Raw genomic sequence first — 23732 nt, 5'->3', positions numbered from 1 at the left:
AGAGTGAGACCCTACCTTGAAAAAGCAAAATAAATAAATAAATAAAAGAATGGCAACTATTCTGCAAGGAAGCAGACAGACTCTGGAGGCAAGCAGTGTTTCTCTGGAAAGGTATGTGGACTTATTGGGAGAAGTTAGGAGGGAAGTGAGAGGCAATAATCAAAATCTCTATGGTTACATGTAAATAGGTAGAATGCTCACCTTTTTAAGGCACTAAGCCTGAATTCAACTTAGAAAGTTCTGGATTTTTTGTTGTTGTTGTTCCATGTTAACTATCTTGCAGTTCGTGGTGGTTTGATTCAAGTGTCCCCCACAAACTTTTGTTTGTTGAATGCTAGGTCCCCAACTGATAGAAATTTGGGAACTGGAGACTTCTGCAGGCAGTGTATTGTTGGGGGCAGGCTCATGGGGTTATATAGCCGGCTGCCTCTTGCTGCTGTTTGGCACACTCTCCTGCTGCTTTGTCTACTTGACGTCGGCCAGGAAGTGATGTCCACCCTTGGCTCATTGTTTTCCCCTGCCATCATGGAGCTTGCCTGCAAGTCTGTAAACCAAATAAACCCTTTCCCACACGCTGCTCTTGGTCAGGTTTTTTTCTTGTGTGTGTGTGTGTGTGTGCAACACAAAGCTGACTCCAACAGGTGTAACATAAATTTTGGCGGGGGGTATTTGAGGTAGGGTTTCACTCTAGCCCAGGCTGATCTGGAATTCTCTATGGAGTTGCAGGGTGGCTTTGGACTCACAGCAATCCTCCTACCTCTGCCTCCCAAGTGCTGGGATTAAAGGCACATGCCACCACACCCAACTTTCTGATGAAAAAGAGAAGAGGGAGAGGGAGAGGAGAGAAGAGAAGAGAGGAGGAGAGGAGAGGAGAGAAGAGAGGAGAGGAGAGGAGAGGAGAGGAGAGGGGAGGGGAGGGGAGGGGAGGAGAGGAGAGGAGAGGAGAGGAGAGGAGAGGAGAGGAGAGGGAGACAGAAAGAAAGATAGATAAATAGATAGGTAGGTAGGTAGATCGATTGATCTGTGGGCACTGGAAAGATGGCTTAATAGTTAAGGCACTTACCTAATGACTTGGGTTTGATTCCCTAGTACTCACATAAAGTCAGATGCACAAAGCAGCACACATGTCTAGAGTTTGTGTGCAGTGGCTACAGGCCCTGGCATGTCCATCCTGTCTGTCTGTCTCTCTCTGCTTAGAAATAAATAAAATTCTAATAAAATCTTTTTAATTTTTTTATTTTTACGTATTTGAGAGCAACAGACAGAGAAAAAGAGGCAGATAAAGAGAGAGAGAAGGAGCACGCCAGGGCTTTTAGCCATTGCACACGAACTGGCTAATGTGGGTCCTGGGGAATCGAACCTCGAACCAGCATCCTTAGGCTTCACAGGCAAGCACTTAACTGCTAAGCCATCTCCCCAGCCCTCAAAATCTTAAAAACCTATTTAAGTGGATATCACTCTCAAGGAAGATGCCATCTTTAGTCCTAATTTTTACTAGGTAACACTTGTGCCACTAAAAGCAAGTGTTCCAGGCCTTCTCTACTTATGTTGAATTTTACATGATGGGAGGTCACCTTCCATGTTTCTCGGCTCCTACATATCTGTAAGCAGGGACATATGAGCTTTGGTTCCACGATGTCTTCTCCCAACTTGCACATAGAGAAAACTCACTGCCAAGCAGAGGTCATTGGCTTGCTGCCAGGATGACTGACATGAGACTGAACAGGTACATGCACACCTCTTTAAAAGGTTAGGTTTCCAAGTTCAGAGTTCCTCCATGTTACCAACCCACTGGATGCTTAACATCCACCGAGGCCACCCTGTATCATCCACATGGAACTTGGGGATATGAAGCTCCGGCTGTACCTCAGATCTGGGTGTCAGCTGTGGCAGGTGAGCGTGCACATAGAGAAAACTTAGCCCTTGGTAACACCAAGCATGCAATTGGAGTAAAAGAATTAGTGACCTACCTGACTGCTGTGTTCCTCCAACAGTACCTCACAGTTTACTGCAGAGGACTTAATTTCCAACCAGAAGCACTTAAAGTATTCCAGGCCACAGGAAGGATAAAGGCTGAGGAAGGATATAAAAGATTAAGGGGGAAGGAGGTCATTCTGGGAGGTTCAGGTGCAGTAATCACCTAGAAAGCATTTCTTAGATGGGCAAGGTGGTGCATGACTGTAGTGCCAGCTATTTGGAAGCCTGAGGCAGGAGGATGTTGAGTACAAGAGTTGGAGCAAGATTGAATAACATTCAAGATCTCATCCCCACAAAAACCAACAACAAAAATCCCAGTATTTTTTAGTTTTGGTTCTTGGTCCCAACCACTTTGCTATAGAAAATTACAACCCTAGCGCCCTCTACTGGCACCATGCTGCGAAGTGCAAAGCCAGTGCAGTTACAGTGTACAATCTGCTCCCGCACAGGCGTCCCCTGCTGCCATTATCCAGGTTCCAGCTTGTTGAGCACCCAGGCTGATGCTGAACAGCCTGGTGGAGAGAGGGGACAGTACTTTCCACAGCAGCAACCAAATGCTCAGCCCACTAACAGTCATAGCCCTTGCTCGGGAGTCTGCAGCTCTCCGACTCCACAGGCAGCAGCTGCTCGGTGCCCTCCCCACCACCAAACCCTACTAAGCCCATGGCCAAGAAGCAGAAGCTGCTTTTGGAGGAGAAGGCCTGAACACAGAACCACTTTCATCTCCAACAGTGTCACGTTGTGATCTCAAATGACTGTGTGGTCAAAGGTCCAACCCTCAGATCATGGTCACCATACCAATACTGCAGAGTTTCCAAAATGTTCCGCTCATGCACCCAAATCAGAAAAAAAGTATATATGATGCACCAATAAATGTATCATTTATTTATAAATTATAGAAGTGTACAACTGTACAAGATATTATGTACATTATAAAACACACAAAAATAGAAACTTTAAAGGATGAGATTAAATACAAATCATCGGTAATTGAACATTTTCTCAGTGGCGTGATCCTCTGCATGCTGCTGGGACAAGGGCACCCGACCTGAAACCGCAGCCCAGAAGCATGCCAATGACTGCTCGCATTTGGGTTTTTAGCTGTCTTGCTTGTTGTGTTATGCTCTGCAAAATAGCCCTAGCGTCAAGTGTCAGTGTGTGAAGAAGCTCGCTTGTGCTAACTTCTGAAGACGTATTTGGATGAATCACTATGCAGCCAGTAAACGTCACGTTCCTGTTCACTGATAGTTGTTTCACATTAAGGCAGACTAAACAGGGGATTCCATGGAGTTGAGTCAGAATGTGGGGGGGGGGGAATGCTTTAAGGTATTTAAAAACAAAGAGCAAGGCTTGCTTATCCAAAAGGGATAAAAATGCCAATAAGCTAAATAGATACTCCCCCTCCAAAAAAAAAAAAAAAAAAAATCCCTCCACCTATGTGAAAAGCATTCAAAACAGGTGCCACTGGCCATTCTCCTGCCTCGCCGGAAACCAGTGAGCCCTTAACACAAACCACGTTCACATCACTGCAACATCCAAATCACAACTGAGGACAAAGAAACGAAGTAAATATATAATGAACAATTCCTCAAAAAAACATGTAAGGGGCTCAAGAGCAGTTGAAATATGAATTATTACTTAACAACATTCCGGTATATTGTTTGGGCTGGCTGGAACAAGTAACTGAAAAGGCATGTAACCCTATCACTCGAGAGGCTGAAGCAAGAGGACCATGATCACAAGTTCAAGGCCAGCCTGGGCTATACAGTGAGACCCCGTCTCAAAACAAAACCAAACATACCGAGCACCTCATCACATTCCTCAACAGCCTGCTCCCCATTTCCACAGCAGGTGTTGGCATCCACACTCCAGCTTCCCACTACACAGCAGAATAGAAGAGCTGAGCAGTCTGTCCACCTCTCAGCAGAAACTGGGAGACAGGGCAGAGGCCAGGCACCGTTCTATGAAGAGAACCTCTTTCCATGTGCTCACTTCTTGAACGATATGCGCACAAACACTTTAAGGCGGACACAAACATCTAACTACTTTGGACATTGAGATCTCAGCATGAAAAACTCACCGAGGCCTCACTTAGGTCTTATCATTTTTAACAGTTACTTTCAATTAGGATAACTCAGTCTCTTCATGGAAGGTTCTACGTTAATGGATACTTTGCAAATTTCAAAAATATCACACAGCTTAAACAATTCCATATATAACCAATTTCACTGTATATACAGTGTTCTCATCAATATCTCCCTTTATCTTGACAAATGCCCTCTTTAAATGGGAAGAAAAACAAACCTTCACTCATTTCAATTATACTAAATGTAAACCTGATAATCCCACTCCAGAGAGGGTAGGCTGTGAAGTTTGGTGACTGAGCGGAAGACAAGGCCATACAGAAAGATCACTTTGTGCCCTGCTACAGTGTGGAAAGGTCACCTGAAGTACTTGTCAGAGAAAGTGTACTGTTTGCTTGGGATGTTGATACATATCACAGAACAGGCCAAGGAAAACAGACGGCATGAATTGCCTAATGTGGAGGGGATTCTCTTTCTGTAAGCACTGTGGAGTTATTAGGTTGTGAAATCCTCTCCAGAGAAGCCAGCTGTTTGCATGAACTTTGTACAGCCTTTTAAAGGAAAACAGCCACTAGAAGGAAATGCCTTTCTTAAAAAAGTGTACTTTACGAACACTAGTAAACACACATGCCACACACCGTCCTGTCCTGTCCTGTCCTGCTTGCTTGGCCTCCTGATCTTATACCACATTTTCTCTGAGCTCTCTCCTCACTCTCTGCCACACTCAGATGAGGAGCAGACTCCTCTGCCAACACAGGAGCTTTCACAGTAAAGCCAGCCTCTGGCATCTCAATGAACAAAGGAAGCCGGTCTTCAGCAGTGCAGCCTCCACCTGCCAAGGAAGGCTCTCATTCAACTGTTCTTTGACTACTGGATGGGATGGATGTATCATCTTATTAGACCAGAACAACCGTTTGTGTTGTGGTAATTTCCAAATTTTATTTCCAACTATTATGGTAGCAAAATGCCAGTGGTAGCTCTGCATGAAGAGTAGCAACCTTTGAAGTAAACGAGGTCACAGTGAGTACTGCAACAGTACTTGGTGGATGGAGTTTTGATAGGAGTATTACAGTCAGTGTGATGATATTACAAACCTGTGTCTCCTCTGTACCTAGCCATCAAAATAGTCCTCTTACCTCAGTGATCTACACATACACATTTCTACTCTGCATTAAGCACTGAAACTTTCCAGTTGTACTAAATGAGGGAAAACAGTTTTCCTACAGAATATAGAGGCAGCAATCACTTCTGCAGTAAGGTCCATTATTATTAAAATTTTAGTTGAAAAAAGTAAATGATTACACTACTTAATGCCTTTTCTCTGGAAGTAGAAAGACAAACACAATTACAAACATAAAATGAATCAAACTTCTATTTTATTGACAGGAGTCCAAAATGAATACAAAAAAAAAATGCCTCCTTTGCACACTGTATTTTCCTTAAAAGGCTTCTGAAAGATTCAGGTAGATTAAAAGCTAAGAATGTAGTTCAGCTTTTATAGTGAACCTTTTAAAAAAGGCTTAAGAACATAAACCCCAACATCAGAAAACATATGGTCCCACAATCACATTTAAACCTATAGTTTATCAAAAGAATTAAATCCTGCGTTGATATGCTAAGAAAGAGGCTTAAAAATGTTTTAAGACATTAAATGCCACTTTCATTGAAATCTGCCTGATATCTGGGCAAGTAGGAAAGGAAAATGCAGCCCTCTATATTATGTGGAATGTGAGAGAATACCAAGTTATGATTGAGACAGGTGAACCCATGTATGGAGCTGTTGTTACAACCTTACCACCTATAAAAGATCAAGAAATGAGTAACAGAGTTTACTAAGAGATTAAAAACTTGAGCAGATGTTTCTTAAAACATATTTGTGATCTTTATCATATTTTAACCTTTTCTAAAACTAAAGCTGAACAAATAAGTTGCTTATTTATAGATCGCTTTTCATGTACCTTGACTTACTGGGACCATAGAGTGATCAGGTAATACATAGCCCACACTTCTGGACAGTTGTAACAACAAAGGATTTATTATCATTTGCAGTTGAAATAAATGCTCCATCCCATACTTGAAAGGATTTCAGTAACCCTCTTACAGACTGTACCAAGGCACCACCAGCTGCCCAGTTCTTTTATACATCTATTTCCTGCAAAGCCTCCAACACTTCCCTCACCATCAGTTCTGCACTGTTTCTGGTTTATACACATTTACAAAACAGCAGAAGTTTGCAAAGGTGGCCACTTATGGTACTGTTAGTCATCATCTTCCTCTTCCTCCTCCTCTTCCTCAAAGCTATCTTCAAAGCCCTCACTGTCTTCCTGGTCTTCATCTCCTTCTATTGCTGTGTCCCACTGTGGGTGATTTTCTGGCACAGGCTTGGCCTCATGAACTTCCAACTATGAAGAAGAATTAAATAGACTCATCAGAAATCTTAGCAGAAACAACAAGAGAATATCTGGTGAAGAAAAGGGTTATCTTTTTTTTTTTTTTTTTGACCATGGCAAGTATGAAGAAAGAGGTCTTATGGATGCAACTCTAAATACAACATGGTCCTTCAGAATAGACACTTCATCCTAGATATAAAATGCAAATCTACAAACACAGAAATGCAGCTCAATTTCTAACAGTTTCATATTTTGGCTTTACAGAAGTTAAAGTATTTAGGAAGGTATGTCTGAGGTAAAAAATGTTAATAATGAAAAATGTTAATAATTGTGATTCTTAGTAAGTTCAGTAATGACTTAGTAAAAATCTTTTGCTAAAGGAAGAAAAACTCAAGCATGTTTTCCAAAGAGGAATGAATGAAGTAGAATCCTACAGCCAATGCAAGACATCTGAAACACTGGGACAAGGCTCACCCTAACTCTTCAGTCTTCACTAGTGGAACAGAAGGCATTGTAGAGAAAGGCTCAAGGGAAATGGTAAACACTAACAGAAGTGTGTGTCAAGCAATCTAGAAAGAGTATGCTCTAAGATGGTAAAAAATGTATTTCAGAAATAAAGATAACCAATCAAATCAGTGGTAAGAATCTATGTGCTTTCTTAAAGAAAACGGAACCCACTTAGTGAGGACCTGCAACTTACCACATAATACAGCATATGAGAATTATCACAAAAGTAATTTTTTTTCCTTGGTTTTTCAAGATAGGGTCTCAATCTGGTCTAGGATGACCTGGAATTCACCATGTAATCTCAGGGTGGCCTTGAACTCACAGTAATCCTCCTACCTCTGCGAGTGCTGGGATTAAAGGCATGCGCCACCACGCCCAGCTTCATGAAAGTAATTTGTACTCCAAGTTTGACTGTTATACTCCCTAAAACCTAATAATTGGTTACTGCACGAACAGGATATGACTTTGTGTCCCTTTCACTCTTCTACATTTCAAAACATTATACTGATTCAAGCACCTGCTCAAAGAGGTGACTACATTTATCTATCTGGTGAATATAAAAGTCATTTCTTCTATACCATCATTCTTACCTTCAAGGGTTTAATCTGATCCAAACCCATATAGGAATCTGACCTCAGGAACACTGTGTACTGATAATTTCCAGGCTTGCCTGGTGCTGGGAACTTCAACTCTACCTGGAAGATAAAGTCAGCACTAAAATCTGAATGTGTGAAGAAACAACACAGTGCTCTCACTCAGTAGCCAGGTGTCCCTCAGATGCCCGAGCAAGTCCTCAAGAACATTACGGAAACAAACATGTGAACTCTGTTTTCTAGTGGCCAGAGGTCCTACAATGCCCATACTCTCTCCCTCCCCTCTCATCTCTCCCATTCACGAATAAGTAACAAAAGTATTTTCTAAAAAAGAGAAGAAAGACATGGCAGTGCATGTCTTTAATCTCAGCACTTGGGAAGCACACTGAGTTCGAGGCCAGCCTGAGACTAATTCTAGGTCAGACTGGGCTAGAGTAGACCCTGCCTTGAAAAACAGAAAGAAAGAAAGAAAGAAAGAGAGAGAGAGGGAGGGAGGGAGGGAGGGAGGAAGGTGGGGGTGGGGGTATGGTTAGGTGCGGTGGCCCATGCCTGCTCACTAAGCCTGATAGTCACAGAATGAGTTCCAGATCAGCCTGGACTAGAGTGAGATCCTAAAAAAGTAAAAAAGGTGGGGGGGGGGATATGGGCTGGGGATGTCCATTCAGCAGTAGATTACTTGCCTAGCATGTGCAAAGCTCTGCCAGCTCTCCCAGACCCAAAGTAAATATCAGGCTAATAAGGTAAACTGGGGAGACCATTCTGAACACATATGACAAAGGGGTTACTTCACAGTAAAAAAATTCCCAACCAGTCAGAAAGATGCAGTAGAAATGTACAATGGTTACAAGCAATCATTAAGAAATGAACCCTGGCTATATGCTCAGTGTCGTTTTTTAAATTTATTTATCTATTTATGAGGGGGGAGAGAGAGGGAGGACACACACCAGACACAAAGGTCTTGACACTGCTTACAACTCCAGATACATGTGTCATTTTGTATATCTGGCTTTATGTGGGTACTGGAGAATTGAACCTGGATTATTACACTTTGTAAGCAAATGCCTTTAGCCATTGTGCTATCTTCTTAGCCCTAAGTTTTATTCTTTTTAAAAAAAAAAAATCGTGGGCTGGAGAGATGGATTAGCAGTTAAGGCACTTGCCTGTGAAGCCTAAGGAACCATGTTCAACTTTCCAGATCCCATGTAATATAATATACTATTGTTGCCCAAACTATTTCAGACTAATAAAATGAATAACCAATGAGATACAACATGTTAATATTCTGTGACTATCATGTTACTATTCCGAGAAACATCTTGCCTGGGCTCTTGAAAAATGTAAATGGGGACTGGAGAGATGGCTCAGCAGTTAAGGTGCTTGCCTGCAAAAGCCCAATGACCAAGGTCTGATATTCCAGTATCCACATAAATCCAGATACACAAAGTGGCATGTATGCATCTGGAGTTTGTTTGCAGTGGCTAAAGGCCTTGGCATGCCCATTCTCTCTCTCTCTCTCTCTCTCTCTCTCTGCTTGAAAATGAATAAATAAAATGGAGAGATGGCTTAGCAGTTAAGGCACTTACCTGCAAAGCCAAATGACCCAGGTTTGATTTTCCAGGACCCATGTAAGCCAGATGCACAAGGGGATGCACACATCTGGCACATCCATTCTCTCTGGGCCTATTTCTCTCTCTCTCAAATAAATAAATATAAAGAAAATATTTTAAAGCAGGGCATAGTGGCACACGCCTTTAATCCCAGCACTTGGGAGGCACATGTAGAAGGATCGCTGTGAGTTTCAGGGCCAGCCTGAGACTACATAGTGAATTCCAGGTCAGCCTGGACTAGAGTGAGACCCTACCTCAAGAAAAGAGGGAGAGATAGCGAGAGAGGAAGGAAGGAAAGATTTTTTTAAAAATGTCAATGGTAGCTAGGCATGGTGGTGCACACCTTTAATCCCAGCACTTAAGAAGCAGAGGTAGGAGGATGGACATGAGTTCAAGGTTACTCTGAGACTTCCCAGTGAATTCCAGGTCAGCCTGGGCTAGATCAAGACCCTACCTCAAAAAAAATAAAAAAATAAAAAAAAATAAAAAAGGTCAATGGCATGAAAAACTGAAAACAGAAAGGGTGGGGCTCGGAGGTCAGCTCTCATACAGAATGTGTTTGGCATACACAAGGCCCGGGGTCAGACCCCAGTGCTAAAACATATATACATTCATGCATGTGTTACAAATTAGGTATATGCATATGACTAAAGGGGTATAATAACCACTTGGGAGGCTGAAGTAGGATGGCCACAAGTGGGAGGGAGGGAGGGAGGGAGGGAGGGAGGGAGGGAGGGAGGGAGGGAGGAAGGAACCAACCAACCACCCACAAAAGGAGAAATATAATAAGCAAAATATGATAAATTCAATTAAAATTTTTACAAAACATCATAATGCTAAGATATTATACATTATTTATAGCAGAAATATTATTTGCTAATTACCTCCTCAGTATCTTTCAATGTACACACATGATATGGCATAGATATTAACGTCTGTTCTTTCCTATCTGCGATATAAAGCCACCACCATTCTTGTTTTTCCTGAAAAGAAAACACAAATAATCAGAAAACACTAGAGAAATAGTTTTTCCTTTGTCTGAAGCAGAGTCTCATTCTAGACCAGGCTGACTTGGAACTTACTCTGGAGCCCAAGTTGGCCTCAAACCCATGACAAGCCTCCTACCTCAGCCTTCCGAATGCTGGGATTCGTATCACTAATAATGTCATCAAAATTGATGCATATTCTACTGTAATTTCCCCATAAGATAGTTACCTTTTGTTTGCTTATTTTGTATAATTTTTGTTTAATATCTTTTAAATAACTAAGCTAAATGTTCCTCTCTTTAAATACTTTAGAATACAAAGCAATACAATATTAATGAGGCTAATAAATGAATTACAAATGCATGATGATGTAAGTACCACCTAATAAGAAAATTCAATTCTGTTAAACCGAGGGCTAGGAAGACCAAAGGAGGACACTGGTATGTTTGTCTCTATGTGCCTTGTTCACACAAAGTGTATTAAAAAAAAGAATGGTCTCAAAATGCAGTATTACTGGAATCCCTGTTGCAGCTACTCAAACCTGCTGTTACAGTATGAAAAGAATGTGAGGTTGTGATCTAGTAAAACTTTGTTAATAAATTATCAGTTACAAAAACAAGCAGAAGACTAGCCTTGGTCTACAAGACTGTATTGTGCCAATATTTATTTTAAATCCAAATAGACCTGAGTTATATCATACACCTAAATCTTAGCTCTGTCTGTTCAATGCTGAGTGTCTATGCTTGAGTATATCGTGAAGATGAATCAGAACAACAGAGGTCAGATACATGCTAGAATGCAAGCACACGCAGTGCATAGTCACAGTTATTATTAGTGATGAGGTACAATTATAACCTTTTTAAGTGGCTCTAATGTTTGCCATCATTATCACATGCATATAGTGTAAGAAGCATAAGGTTTTGCTCTAGAATGTGCATTTCTTCTTATTTTACCTATCTAGACAATGTTTCTCTACCTTCCCAAGCTGTTTGATTATGAGATTCCCTCAAGAATATTTCCAAGAAGATAGTGTTCATCAATCAATGACATGACACCTATGCCTAGACTTATTAATGTGTATGCTTAAAGAATAAAAAATATGTTTCATGAATTAGTTCACTTCAAAAAACAGGGAATAAGGGCTGAAGAGATGGTTTAGTGGTTAAGGTGCTTTCCAGTAGAGCCAAGCCAAAGGACTCAGGTTTAATTCTCCAAGACCCACATAAGCCATCTAGATGCACAAGGTGGCATGTGTCTGGAGTTCGTTTGCAGTGCCTGAAGTCCCTGGCGCATGATGCCCATCCTCCCTCCCTCCCTCCCCCACCCTTCCTTCCCCCCCCCTCTATATATACACATCTGCCTCTCTCTCTCTCTCTCTCTAACAAATAAAAATAAATATTTAAAAAAGGAGTGGGGACTGGAGAGATTGCATAGCTGTTTAGGCAATTACCTACCGAGCCTATGAACCCAAGTTCAATTCTCCAGTGCCCATGGTAGCACGTGTCTGGAGTTTGTTTGTAGTGGCTAGAGGCCCTGGCATGCCCATTCTCTCCCTCTCTGTCTAAAGTAAATAAATAAATAAAAAATTTAAAAACAAGAATAGCAAAAGCTTTTTTTTTTGTTTGTTTGTTTTTTGGTTTTTTGAGGTAGGGTCTCGCTCTGGTCCAGGTTGCCCTGGAATTCACTCTGTAGTCTCAGGGTGGCCTTGAACTCATGGCGATCCTCCTACCTCTGCCTCCTGAGTGCTGGGATTAAAGGTGTGCACCATTACACCCGGCACAAAATTATTTTTTTAAAAGGGAATGAATTAAAAGTTTTGCAAAAAAAGTTAGCAACCAAGAGGATATAGAAAGTAATTATGCAGCTTACAGCATCCCACACTTTTTAAAAAAATATATTTATTTTTATTTATTTATTAGAGACAGGTGGGCTGAAGAGATGTCTCACCAGCTAAGGCACTTTCCTCCAGAACCTAACGACCTGGGTTCAATTCTCCTATGCCCATATAAAGCCAGATACAAAAAGTGGCACTTGATTCTGGAGTTCATCTGCAGCAGCTAGTGGCCCTGGCACACCCATTCATTCTATCTCTCACTCTATTTGCAAATAAATAATAAAATTATTTCTTCAAAAACCTTGACAAGGGACTGGAGAGATGGCTTAGCAGTTAAGGTGATTACCTGAAAAGCCAAAGGTTTGATTTCCCCAATAGCCATGTAAGCCAGATGCACAAGGTGGCACATGCATTCATTTGCAGCAGCTAGAGGCCCTGGCATGGTCATTCTCTCTCTCTCTCTCTCTTTCCCTTTCTCTCTCTCTCAAATAAATAAAATATATTTTAAAACTTGACAGGGTGAACTATTCTTAACAGCTAAGTAAAAAAAGGCAAAATATCCACTATGACAAAGCCTCTTCTTGCTGCTAAATGAGAACTAACCATTGTGGAGTATCCCCCATGGCTTCATGTGTCTGTGACAAAGTCTTACACTTAATCCCCAGCTGGTGGAGCCTTACTGGAGGTATATCACTGGAAGTGGACTCTGGAGTGTTATGGCCCAGCCCCACAAGCTGCACTTGGCTCACACGTTCTCCTCCAGCCCCACAGGTAAGATGTGACGCCTAGCTGTCTGCTCCTGACATGCTTTCCCCACCCTGATGAAACCTTCCCTCAAAACTGCAAGCCAGAAATGAAGTGTTTCCTTCCATGTAAACTGCCTCTGATCAGGTGTTTTGTCCCAACAAGAAGAAGGTAATTAGCTGGTGTGGTGGCACACGCCTTTATTCCCAGCTCTCAGAAGGCAGCAGTAGGACTGCTGTCAGTTCGAGGCCAGACTAGAACTACACAGTAGGTTCTAGGTCAGCCTCGGTTAGAATGAGCCCCTACTTTGAAAACAAAAAACAAAAAAAAAGAGGAGAAACAAGCAAGCAAGAAAAGAAAACAAAACAAGAAGAGAAGGTAACTGCTACAACCCTTATGCACACAAGCAGACAGACAAGACAAAAGCACAGGAAACTATGCAAATACCTGAAGCACCAAGTGAGAACTACACAGAGCAGAAATGGAAGAAGGAAAGCCTGAGGCTGAGTGTAACTCACCTCAGGAAAGAAGAGACTATACACAGGGTGAGTTATCTTGGATTTGGTTTCTAACAGAGCTCTCTCCTTCCGCTGTATACTTTGCTGTAATTCCTGCCACTCCTAGGAAAGAAAACATAAACATGCTTGAAGTCTGATGTTTTTACACCATTTTGAGGTGCTTCTGTTTCTCCTAACAATTCCAATTAGCTACTGAGGGGTGGAATAAGTTCAGTCTAATCCTTATGTGGCTTACTATGCCTCTAAGCCCTATAGCATAGCATGCATGCCACTTCTGGTCTTAGTTTGACTGGCCCTGGTCTGGTAATCCATTCTCCTGCCATGCTTTCCTCCTTGTCTTTTTCATTCTTGTTGTTAACTACAAACACTTCTCAAAAGTTACCAAACTATGTCACTCCCCCTCAACTTTGTATTTGTTCTTCCCTTTCCCTTTCGTATAAATTCCTCCTCATTCTTTCAGGACTAGCTAAAGCCTAAGATACGAGCTCCCGAGGAAAGCCCAGAACTCTTTTCCTTCTCTCTGTCTGAGACTCAACAGGTCACTCTCTACTTTGTGCCCCTGCTATGCTCGTCACAAGACGTGTCTTCATCCTTGGATGCACCACAGTGATTACTTCTCAGTCTGCTGACCCTGCCAGACAACACACCATTCAAAAGCAAACATGCTTCACGCTTGGATTTTACTTTGTCATCTAAGACAGTGTGTGGGATGGGACAAAGAATGATTGATTATCTGTTGGCTGAATGAATGTATTTTTGGCTTTTGGAAAAAAAATTAGCCGTAAAATCCTAAGAGACAAACTCAACACAGGGCTGAGAAGTGACAGCACTATAAGCGACATTGCTATCACACTCGCCAAGGCTCAAGGACCACTGGGAAGAAGTGGCAGAAGGAATGTAGGAGCCAAAGGGTGGGGAGGAGGGCTCTGGAATGCTGTCTTCCAGACCCAAAGCGGTCATTGCATTCATGACCTCCCAGTGGTTGACGTTAATTATACAAAACATGCATAATATGAGGGCAAAAAAAGAAAAGATGACATCAAAGCAAAACAGGAAGCTGGGCATGGTGGGGCATACCTTTAATCCAAGAACTCAGGCTGCTGAGGTAGGAGGTATGAGTTTAAGGCCAGTCTGAGGGCTACAGAGTAAGTTCCAGGCCAGCCTGAGCTGGCCTCAGAAACAACAAACAAAATCAAAAACAAACAAAAACGGCTGGAAATCAGGGGTTCAGTGGAAGGGGAACTGGAGGTGAGGACAAAGGAGGGTGATGGTAGGAGATTATGACCAGGGTACACTGTGTGTGGAGGTTCTCAATAAAGTTTCACCTCTACTGACACTAAGTTACTTAGAAAAAATGATAATTCTTTCTTGGAGTGAGACGGGGGAAGTAATTTCTTTGATAAGATTTTGATATCTTGGCAATCACTTTAATTCTCAAAGAGTCAAGACTCAGCAACTAATACTCTCTCTTTCCACAAATTGAGTGCAATTTCATGCACATACGCTGCACTCAATTCCTTAAGTATCTCATAGAGGATATAAAACAAGGAGACATTCTGCATGGTAAGCTTTCCTTTAACTAACTCCTTGGTATCAGGATCGAGACAGGTTTCTTCTCCTAAACATTACTGGGAACCTATGACACAGCCAAATAAGTAACTGTTATCTGTTTCATCCTCTACCTTTCTTCTTTCTTTAGTTAGGTAAGGTCTCACTCTAGCCCAGGCTGACTTGGAACTCACTCTAGTTCAGGCTGGCCTTAAACAAAGTGATTCTCTTACCTAAGCCTCCCAAATGCTAGGATAAAAGAAGTACGCCTGGCTTTCTTATGCTAATTTATACAGATACCTCCATCACTGAAAATGTCCTGAAGAAACCAAACCAACCTCAGCTCAGACCCAGGACCTACTATACTTAGTAATTTAAGTAAACTTAAGAAAACAAGAAAAAAACAAACAGAAGGAAAACTAGGATTTCCAAACCTTGTTTGAGACAATTCTCTTCAAAACAACAAACAAAAAAAGCTTGTAACATTATAAAAAAAAAATGTTTGGCTATTTCAGACAAGTAAACAGAAGAAAACAAGCCAACAAATAAATAGACAACAGAATCCCACAATCATCAGGTGTAATTCCAATGACAGAAGCCAGGAGGCCTTACTGCTTCATCATCTTTGTTTTGTTTTTCGTCTTGCTCCCGGTCAGACTCTCTATCACTGCCATCCTCTTTTTCACTCTGGGAGTCTCTATTGGGCTCTTCGTCTTCAGAATCGCTGCCTTTGTCAGAACCTTCCTCCTCATCTTCCTTCACTGCAGCTTCCTAAAAGGAAAAAGCAAGAAAAGTCATCACCATCTAATAGTATTTGTCATTCTCAGTTCCTGAGGCCAATTCATTATCAACATAAGTAAACTGGCCCGAGTAAAATTTCACTATTCACACAAAATCTTAGAAAATTGTGAACATTTTATTTTATATGATGTAGGAATCAGGTTGATGATGTTAACATCTGTCATAGTGTCTACTCACAAAGCACTCTACACCACAATGGCTATTCTGTTTTTTAAAACCTTACTTACACACAAACCAGAGAGCTGGCTCAGCAGTTAAAGGTGCTTGCTTGCAAAGCCTGATGACCAGGGTTCAATTTACCAGTCCCACATAAAACTTGATACACAAAGTGGTACATGTATCTGGAATTCATCTACAGTGGCAATAGGCCATAGAGCACACATACTCACTCTGCCTCTTTCTCTCACATAAATACATAAATATATTTTTAAAAAATTATTTAAACCAAAAAAAAAAAACAAAGGTCTGGTATTTTGGTGCATGCCTTTAATCCCTGCACTCGGGAGGGCAGATGTAGGAGGATCGCCATGAGTTCAAATCCACCCTGAGACTACATAGTGAATTCCAGGTCAGCTTGAGCTAGGGTGAGACCCTACCTCAAAAAAACAAAAAACAAAAAAAACAAAACAAAACAAAACAAAACAGCAACAACAAAAAAAAAACAGAACAGAACAAAACAACACAACAAAAAAGATTACATAAATGAATCCCCTTCTTAAACTCCAAGCACAGGTGACTTCCCTAGAAAATCCTTCCAAACAAATAAAGCTTACAGAGCTCTTCCAATGGCGGGGGGGGGGGGGTGGAGGTTGGGAGGGGAAGACAAGAATAATTATTTCCTAACTTGTTTAGTGAACGTGGTATGAAACATGACAAGGACATTATAAGAAAGAAGAATGACAACCAATAGTCTCTCACAAAAATGGGCAGGAGAATCTAAACAAAGTACTAAAGAAGGACCTGAGTTCAGAACCCCAGGTCCCACATAGAAGACGGGCACAGCAGTGGGCACCTGTCATCTGGCTCTGAGCAGGCAGATGCTAGAAGAGACCTGGAGCTCGCTGCCCAGTAGTCTACCCAAATCAGTCAGCTCCATGTTCAGTGAGAGACTTCTGTCACAAAAGACGACAGTAACTGAGGAAGACACCTGATGTCAACCTTGGGCCTCCATGTACACCCACACATGCATGCAAACTCACACACTATATACACACACCAAAAAAAATTTTTTTCCACTATCTGCTCATGAAAAGTAGTTTCCCACAAGTAGAGAATGGAAAGACATACTTTCTTAAAGCCAACAGGGGAAAAAAAAAAAAAAAAGATTAAAATGGCCAATGCAGACTTCCAGCCAAGATAGCATCCACCCAACCATGCTTCAGCTCTTGGGATGGGAGCAGGACCTGAGGACATAAACGAACCAGCGCACTTCACCCTGGCCCCAGCTGAAACAGAGGAAGTGGAGAAATGAGCAACAGTGCTGCTTTCTCAGTGAACCTGGTATCAGCACAAGGGTGAAGGAGACAGACACTGAGGACACTCAACACCTACCAAAGCAGAGATCCAGAGGCTCCTGAGAGCCCATCACTAAAGCACACGTAAAATGCACCCAGCATGGCTCCGGGAATTTGTGGAAGAGGGGGCGGAAAGATCGTTGGAGCCACAAGTTGGGACATTATGCACAGAGACATTGCTTCTCCCCCATAACTAATGGCTGCCCCCACAATGCATGACCATAATCCCCATGGGGATGACCTGCATCCCCAACGAGGAAGGTCCCTTTGGAAAAGGGGCAGGGATACCAACATATGCCGTTTACATACTAAGTATGCCCATAATGAATTAAACAACAGCAACAAAATTACAAACTTGGGCTGGAGAAAGTTTAGCAATGAAGGCACTCATTTGTGGAGCCTAAGGGCCCAGGTTCAAATCCCCAGGACCCATGTAAACCAGATGCACAGGTGGCATATACATCTGGAGTTCATTTGCAGTGGCTAGAGGCCCTGGTGCACCCATTCTCTCTCCCCCCCCCCTCTCGCCCTCCCCCTGTCAAATAAATAAATAAAATTATTTTTTAAATGGACAATAGCTCTATTTAGTGACAAAATACTGTTTGCTGTCTTCCTGAGATCAAAAAGAAAACAAGGGAGTCCATTATCATCAATTCAAATCAATTTTACACTAAAGTTCCAGCAAGGAGCAAAAGTCATAAGACAGAAAAGGAGGGCAAGAAAGAAACCCAAGTGCCTCCATTCACAAACACCATGACTGTCTATGTGGAACATCAGTATTAATAGATTTATAAATGGTGAAACCAGTGTCAAGACAATGAGACTTCTCTATAAAAAGTCAATGTTTAAGAAACAACTATCAGCAAGAAATTTTGGAGAATTGGACTGGAGATATGGCTCAGCAGTTATGGCACTACTTGTCTGCAAAGCTAAGAACCTGGGTTCGATTCCCTAGTACCCAGGTAAGCAGGATGCATAAGGTGGCGCATGTGACTGGAGTTCACTTCCAGTGGCTGGAGGCCCTGGCACACCCATTCATTTTCTGTCTCCCTGTCTTTCAAATAAGTAAAAATATTAAAAAGAAAGAAAGAAAGGAGGGCTGGAGAGATGGCTTAGCGGTTAAGCGCTTGCCTGTGAAGCCTAAGGACCCTGGTTCGAGGCTCGATTCCCCAGCACCCACATAAGCCAGATATACAAGGTGGCACATGCATCTGGAGTTCATTTGCAGTGGCTGGAAGCCTTGGTGCGTACACACACACACACACACACACACACACACACACACAGAGTCTCTCTCTGTCTCTCCCTCCCTCCCTCCCTCTCTGCTTCTTTCTCATTGTCACCCTCAAATAAATTAAAAAAAAATTTTTTAAAGGAAATGAAAAACAACAAATTTTAAACATTAGTTGTAATACCAAAAAAGTATCAAATACACAGCAGTCAGTTTAGTCCAAGATATGCTACATCTATGCTTTTAGGAATTATAAAACACTGCTGAGAAAAATTAAAGAAACCCCAAAGTGATGGTGATAAGCAATGAATGCAAGTCTCAACAAGTTAACATGCCAATATCCCCATTATCAAACCATAAAGTCAGTCAATACCAATCTAAATTCAGCAACAATTACTTTATTTTATTTATTTATTTGGTTCTTTGAGGTAGGATTTCATTCTAGCTCAGGCTGACCTCAAACTCAGTGATCCTTCCTACCTCTGCCTCCAGAGTGGTGGGATTAAAGTTGTGTGTCACAACACCCATCTTAGCAATTACTTTTTTTGTTTTGTTTTGTTTTGTTTTCAGAGGTAGGGTTTCACTCTAGCTCAAACTGACCTGGAATTCACTCTGTAATCTCAGGGCAGCCTCGAACTCACAGTGATCCTCCTACTTCTGCCTCCTGAGTGCTGGGATTTAAGGTGTGCACCACCATGCCCAGCAGCAATTACTTTTTAATGGAAATTGCAAGGGTATAAGAGTTGAGACCACTTTGAATTAGTAAAGTAAGTGTTACAGAACTTACACACCAATATTTTCTAAACTTAAAGCTACAATAAAGATGGTATGGTACTGGTATGTGAATTAAAAAAAAATGTTCTAGAGTATAGAGACCAAGATAGCATACACAATAAAACCACTTGTTTTATAATAAAATACCACTGCAATTCAGTAAGGAAATTGTATGTTAACAAATAATGCTTGACTATGTATTCCATAATTCACATTGTCCACAAAAAAATAATTTAAGATGGGATTGCAGAGCTAAATGTAACAAGTAAAATAATGTCTCTAGACAAAAACTGAAAAATACCCCATGTGGTTGGGGTAGGCTGAAATTTCTCCACTCCACCCCCAAGTAGGGACTCACTCTAGCCCAGGCTGACCTGGAACTCTCTCTCTACATCACTGATGGCGACCCTCCTACCTCAGCCTCCCGAATGCTGGGATTCAAGGTGTATGCCACCACGCCCGGCTGAGATATCTTAAGCAGAACACAAAAACACATCCATAGAAGAAAAGAAGGCTGTAACAGATATCATGAAAATTATGGCACTAAAATCTACAATCTAAGAAAGGGAAATATCCAGAATCTATAACTAATAAATCCATGAGACAAACAACCCAAAGCATTCATCAGGTCATCACAAACAAAAGCAATACAACTTGATTCCCTGGGGATTGGCCAAGGGACTGAAGCAGAAGTTAGTGCAGAAATTATTGGACGCTCACACTCTGCTAGGACAAAATGACCCAGCTGTGGAAAACAAGCTCTTTGAAAGAGTTAAATACACATCTATGTAATGACTCAGCATGAGTGTCACCCAGAAAATACCATGTACAATTGTATTTAAACACTTTTATTTAAAAAATTCAAGTTTTTACAAAAAACATTTTTATTCATTTGCAATGATAGAGAAATGAGCACACCAAGGTCTAATGCCATTGCAAGTGAAGTCCAGATACACGCACTTGTACACCTGGCTTTACGTAGGTATTGGGGAACCAAACCTGAGCCAGCAGGCTTTGCAGGCAAGTGCCTTTAGCTGCTGAGCCATCTCTCCAGCCCTATTTAATCATCTTTAATCATATTTGGTAAATGCTGTGAACCCAAACAGAGCAGAGATAGAAAGCATGCTATATTCATAAAAGGAAATAGCACACATGCTCAATAGTACAAACAACATAAAAATAGGCATGTTGCTGGGCATGGTGGTACATGCCTTTAATCCCAGCACTTGGGAGGCAGAGGCAGGAGGACTGCTATGAATTCAAGGCTACCCTGAGACTACATAGTGAATTCCAGGTCAGCCAGGACTAGAGCAAGATGCTATTACAAAAAACAAAAACAAAACAAAAAAAAAAAACATATATATATATTTCATACACGTAACATTGAATGAAAGCACCAGACATAAAACGATTACACATACATGAAGTTTAAGCAAAACTAAGCTAGAGTGATTATAGTCACAGTAACAGGGGTGAAGAGATGAGGTAGTAAATAGAAGAACCAGTGAGAAGAGACACTTGGGAACTCTATAATGCTAACACACTTTTTTTTTTTTTTTTTTTGGTTTTTCGAGGTAGGGTCTCACTCTAGCTCAGGCTGACCTGGAATTCACTCTGTAGTCTCAGGGTGGCCTTGAACACCCGGCTGAGAATGCTAACACAGTTTTTAAATCTTGTTTGAACTGGGCAATGTAGCTCAGTGATAGAACACGTACCAAGCATGCATGAGGTTCTAGAATCAATCTCCAGTATCGGGAGGGACAAAGTAAACCTGGCGTGACTTTAATGAGTGCTTGTATAGATTAAAAACTCCAGAGCCTGTACACATAAGAGTGGGATTAGCCAGGCTTGGGGGTGTAAACCTTTAATCCCAGCACTTGGGAGGCAGAGGTAGGTGGATCGCCAAGAGTTCAAGGCCACCCTGAGACTACAGAGTGAATTCCAGGTCAGCCTGAGCTGGAGTGAGACCCTACCTCGGAAAAAAAAAAAACAAAAAAACGTAAAACCAAGAGTGGGATGGTTAGGGTCGGTATAGTACACATCAGCAATGGCAACAACGATAATCAACTTACACTCCCAACAACTCCATTTGCCTGCTTTTGCTTCTGTTGCTTTGACTGCGATAATGGCACAGGTGTAGGTTTTTTTTTTAAAGGTTTCTTTTTTTTTGATTTAGCTGTTTTTTTGGGTCCTTTACTCTTCTGCTGCCATCCTCCTTTTGTCCTGTTTTTGCTGGCATCACTTTGCTGAAAATCACAGCACACATCAAATCAGGAAGTTATAACAGGTTCATCTGGAAGGTGGGATAAACTAAACTAAGTATTTTCATAAACTGAATGACTCTTCATGGTAATACAAGTCAACCAGTGAAGTAGATAAACATTTCTTTCATCAGGAAGACAGGCCAAGAAAGGTCAAGTTGTTACCCCATCTTCTGCAGGCTGCTCTTCTGCAGCACAAATGGACTGCTCCTTTTCAAAGACTTCCTAGGATGGCAAGAGAAAAGCACAGTGTCAGTCAGCTGATTTTCCAGATGGAAAAAGAGTTGCTGAAAGTGTACACCAGCAAAGTGACACATGCTCTGGAGTTCCTTTGCAGCAGGGCAAAAGGGTCTGACACGCGTGCATGTGCCCACATACATACACGTATGTACACTTTCCTTCTCTAATAAAAAAATACAAATATTTAAAGTGTGCATCAATAAAGTTTGTTTTAACAACACCTGGAAGGATGAGTACGCTGGATAACTATAAACGTGTGCATATACAGACAGCTACATTTAGAAGTTCCTCCAATACCTCATATGAACTACCTTGAATATATTCTGAAAAGTATCATCTACAATTAACAAATTTGATGATTTAACATATGAAAATTTACTATAAAGTCAAAATATTTCCATTTCTAAAATTTCACTTTTATTCTAATAGCAATCAACCGGACTATGTTAGTGTTATGAGGATCTAAACACATCACAGCGTCTTCTAACATGAGGCCTTCAGGAGCTGAGACTACTACTAGGTCATAATTCATTATTGCCACTGAGTCAACCCCTAACTATATAACCTAATTAGAATCAGGAAAAAAGGCTACAAATTTAGGACTAATGTCTCTGCAAGAACTCAATAAAAATGCATAATTGAGGGCTGGAGAAGGCTTAGTGGTTAGGGAGCTTGCCTGGGAAGCCTAAGGACCCAGGGTCAATTGCCTAGTACCCACATAAGCCAGATATACAAGGTGACACATATGTCTGGAGTTCATTTTAAGTGGCTGGAGGCCCTGGTGTAGCCATTCTCATTCTATCTGCCTTTCTCTCTCTCTCTCTCTCTCTCTCAAAATAAATAAATAAATAAAAATTTAGAAACGTGTATTAAAAGATGACAAGTTGAGCCAGGCATGGTGGCACACACCTTTAATCCCAGCACTTGGGAGGTAGAGGTGGGAGTATCACTGTGATTTTGAGGCCATCCTGAGACTAGCTACTGAATTCCAGGTCAGCCTGGGCTAGAGTGAGACCCTACTTCAAAAAAACAAAACATAAGGGGGGAGCTGGAGAGATGGCTTAGCAGTTAAGGCACTTGTCTGCAAAGCCTAAGGACCCAGGTCTGATTCCCCAGTACCCATGTAAACCAGATACAGAAGGTGGCACAGGCATCTTGAGTTCATTCGCAGTGACTGTAAGGCTTTGGTGTGCCCATCCTCTCTTTTGCTCTCAAATAAAAACTTTTTAAAGAATTTTTTAAAAGGTAAGTTGGACTGGAGAAATGGCTCAGTGGTCAAAGGTGCTTGCTTGTAAAGCCTGTTGGCCTAGATTCAATTCCCCAGGACTGATGTAAAGCCAGCACATGCATCTACAGGTCTTTGCAGTGGTAAGAGGCCCTACTATGCCCATGCTTTCTCTCTCTTCCTCTCTCTCAAATGAACTAACTCAAGAGTATAGCAGACACATCAACATCTCTAATTTCTTAAATGTTTTAAATTTTTATTTATTTATTTACTTGCAAAAGGAGAGAGAAGTGGGCATACCAGAACAAATTCCAGACACATGAGCTATTGTGTGGACCTGGCTTTACACGGGTACTAGGGAATGTATCCAGGGCCATCAGGCTTTGCAAGAAGTGCTTTTTAACTGACGAGCCACCTCTCCAGCCTCCTCTATGAATCCTGACAGAAGGGGTAGACACTGGAGAATCTCGGTGGATTGCTGACAGTAAACAGCAGTTTCAGGTTGGGAGACAGACTCCCTATCAAGGAAAATGCATCAACGAGTGATAGGACACTTGACATCCTTCTCTGGCCTCTGCATGCACACTCATGGCGTATACACAACTGCACATACATATACATCATATGCACATCACATCAAACACATTCAAAGAATTAATGAGTGAATGACACAAAGTAATTACTTACTGCCATTGTCTGCCTTGTCAATTTAACCAACACTGTAACTAGGGATCCTACTGTGATGTTGTTGCTATCTTCATCATCCAACACTGTAAGGCAGGACGGAAAAAAAGGCAAAACATTAAAAACAAGTTCTAAGTCAATGCAAACAGCAATATTTAACTTGCCCTAATCAATTCAGCACTTCAGTATTTTCAGTAGGTTTTACTTATCTACA

General features: G+C 41.5%; 1 protein-coding gene across 1 annotated transcript in view; it reads right to left on the bottom strand.

Moving 5' to 3' along the window:
- Nucleotides 1-6072: 6072 nt before the first annotated feature.
- The window catches only part of Sec63 (SEC63 homolog, protein translocation regulator), a 78227-nt gene continuing 60567 nt past the window's right edge, over nt 6073-23732 (bottom strand). Inside the window, exons 14-21 of the mRNA XM_004660611.2 lie at nt 23522-23604; nt 21535-21594; nt 21181-21354; nt 15401-15559; nt 13241-13342; nt 10043-10141; nt 7549-7653; nt 6073-6463 (exon numbers count right to left, since the gene is read on the bottom strand). Coding sequence (XP_004660668.1) covers nt 6320-6463; nt 7549-7653; nt 10043-10141; nt 13241-13342; nt 15401-15559; nt 21181-21354; nt 21535-21594; nt 23522-23604 — 926 coding nt within the window. The 3' untranslated portion in view covers nt 6073-6319. The remainder of the gene's footprint in view (nt 6464-7548; nt 7654-10042; nt 10142-13240; nt 13343-15400; nt 15560-21180; nt 21355-21534; nt 21595-23521; nt 23605-23732) is intronic.

This window comes from Jaculus jaculus, chromosome 7, assembly GCF_020740685.1.
Source record: "Jaculus jaculus isolate mJacJac1 chromosome 7, mJacJac1.mat.Y.cur, whole genome shotgun sequence".
Classification (NCBI taxonomy): domain Eukaryota; kingdom Metazoa; phylum Chordata; class Mammalia; order Rodentia; family Dipodidae; genus Jaculus; species Jaculus jaculus.
This window is presented reverse-complemented; position numbering and strand designations above follow the sequence as displayed.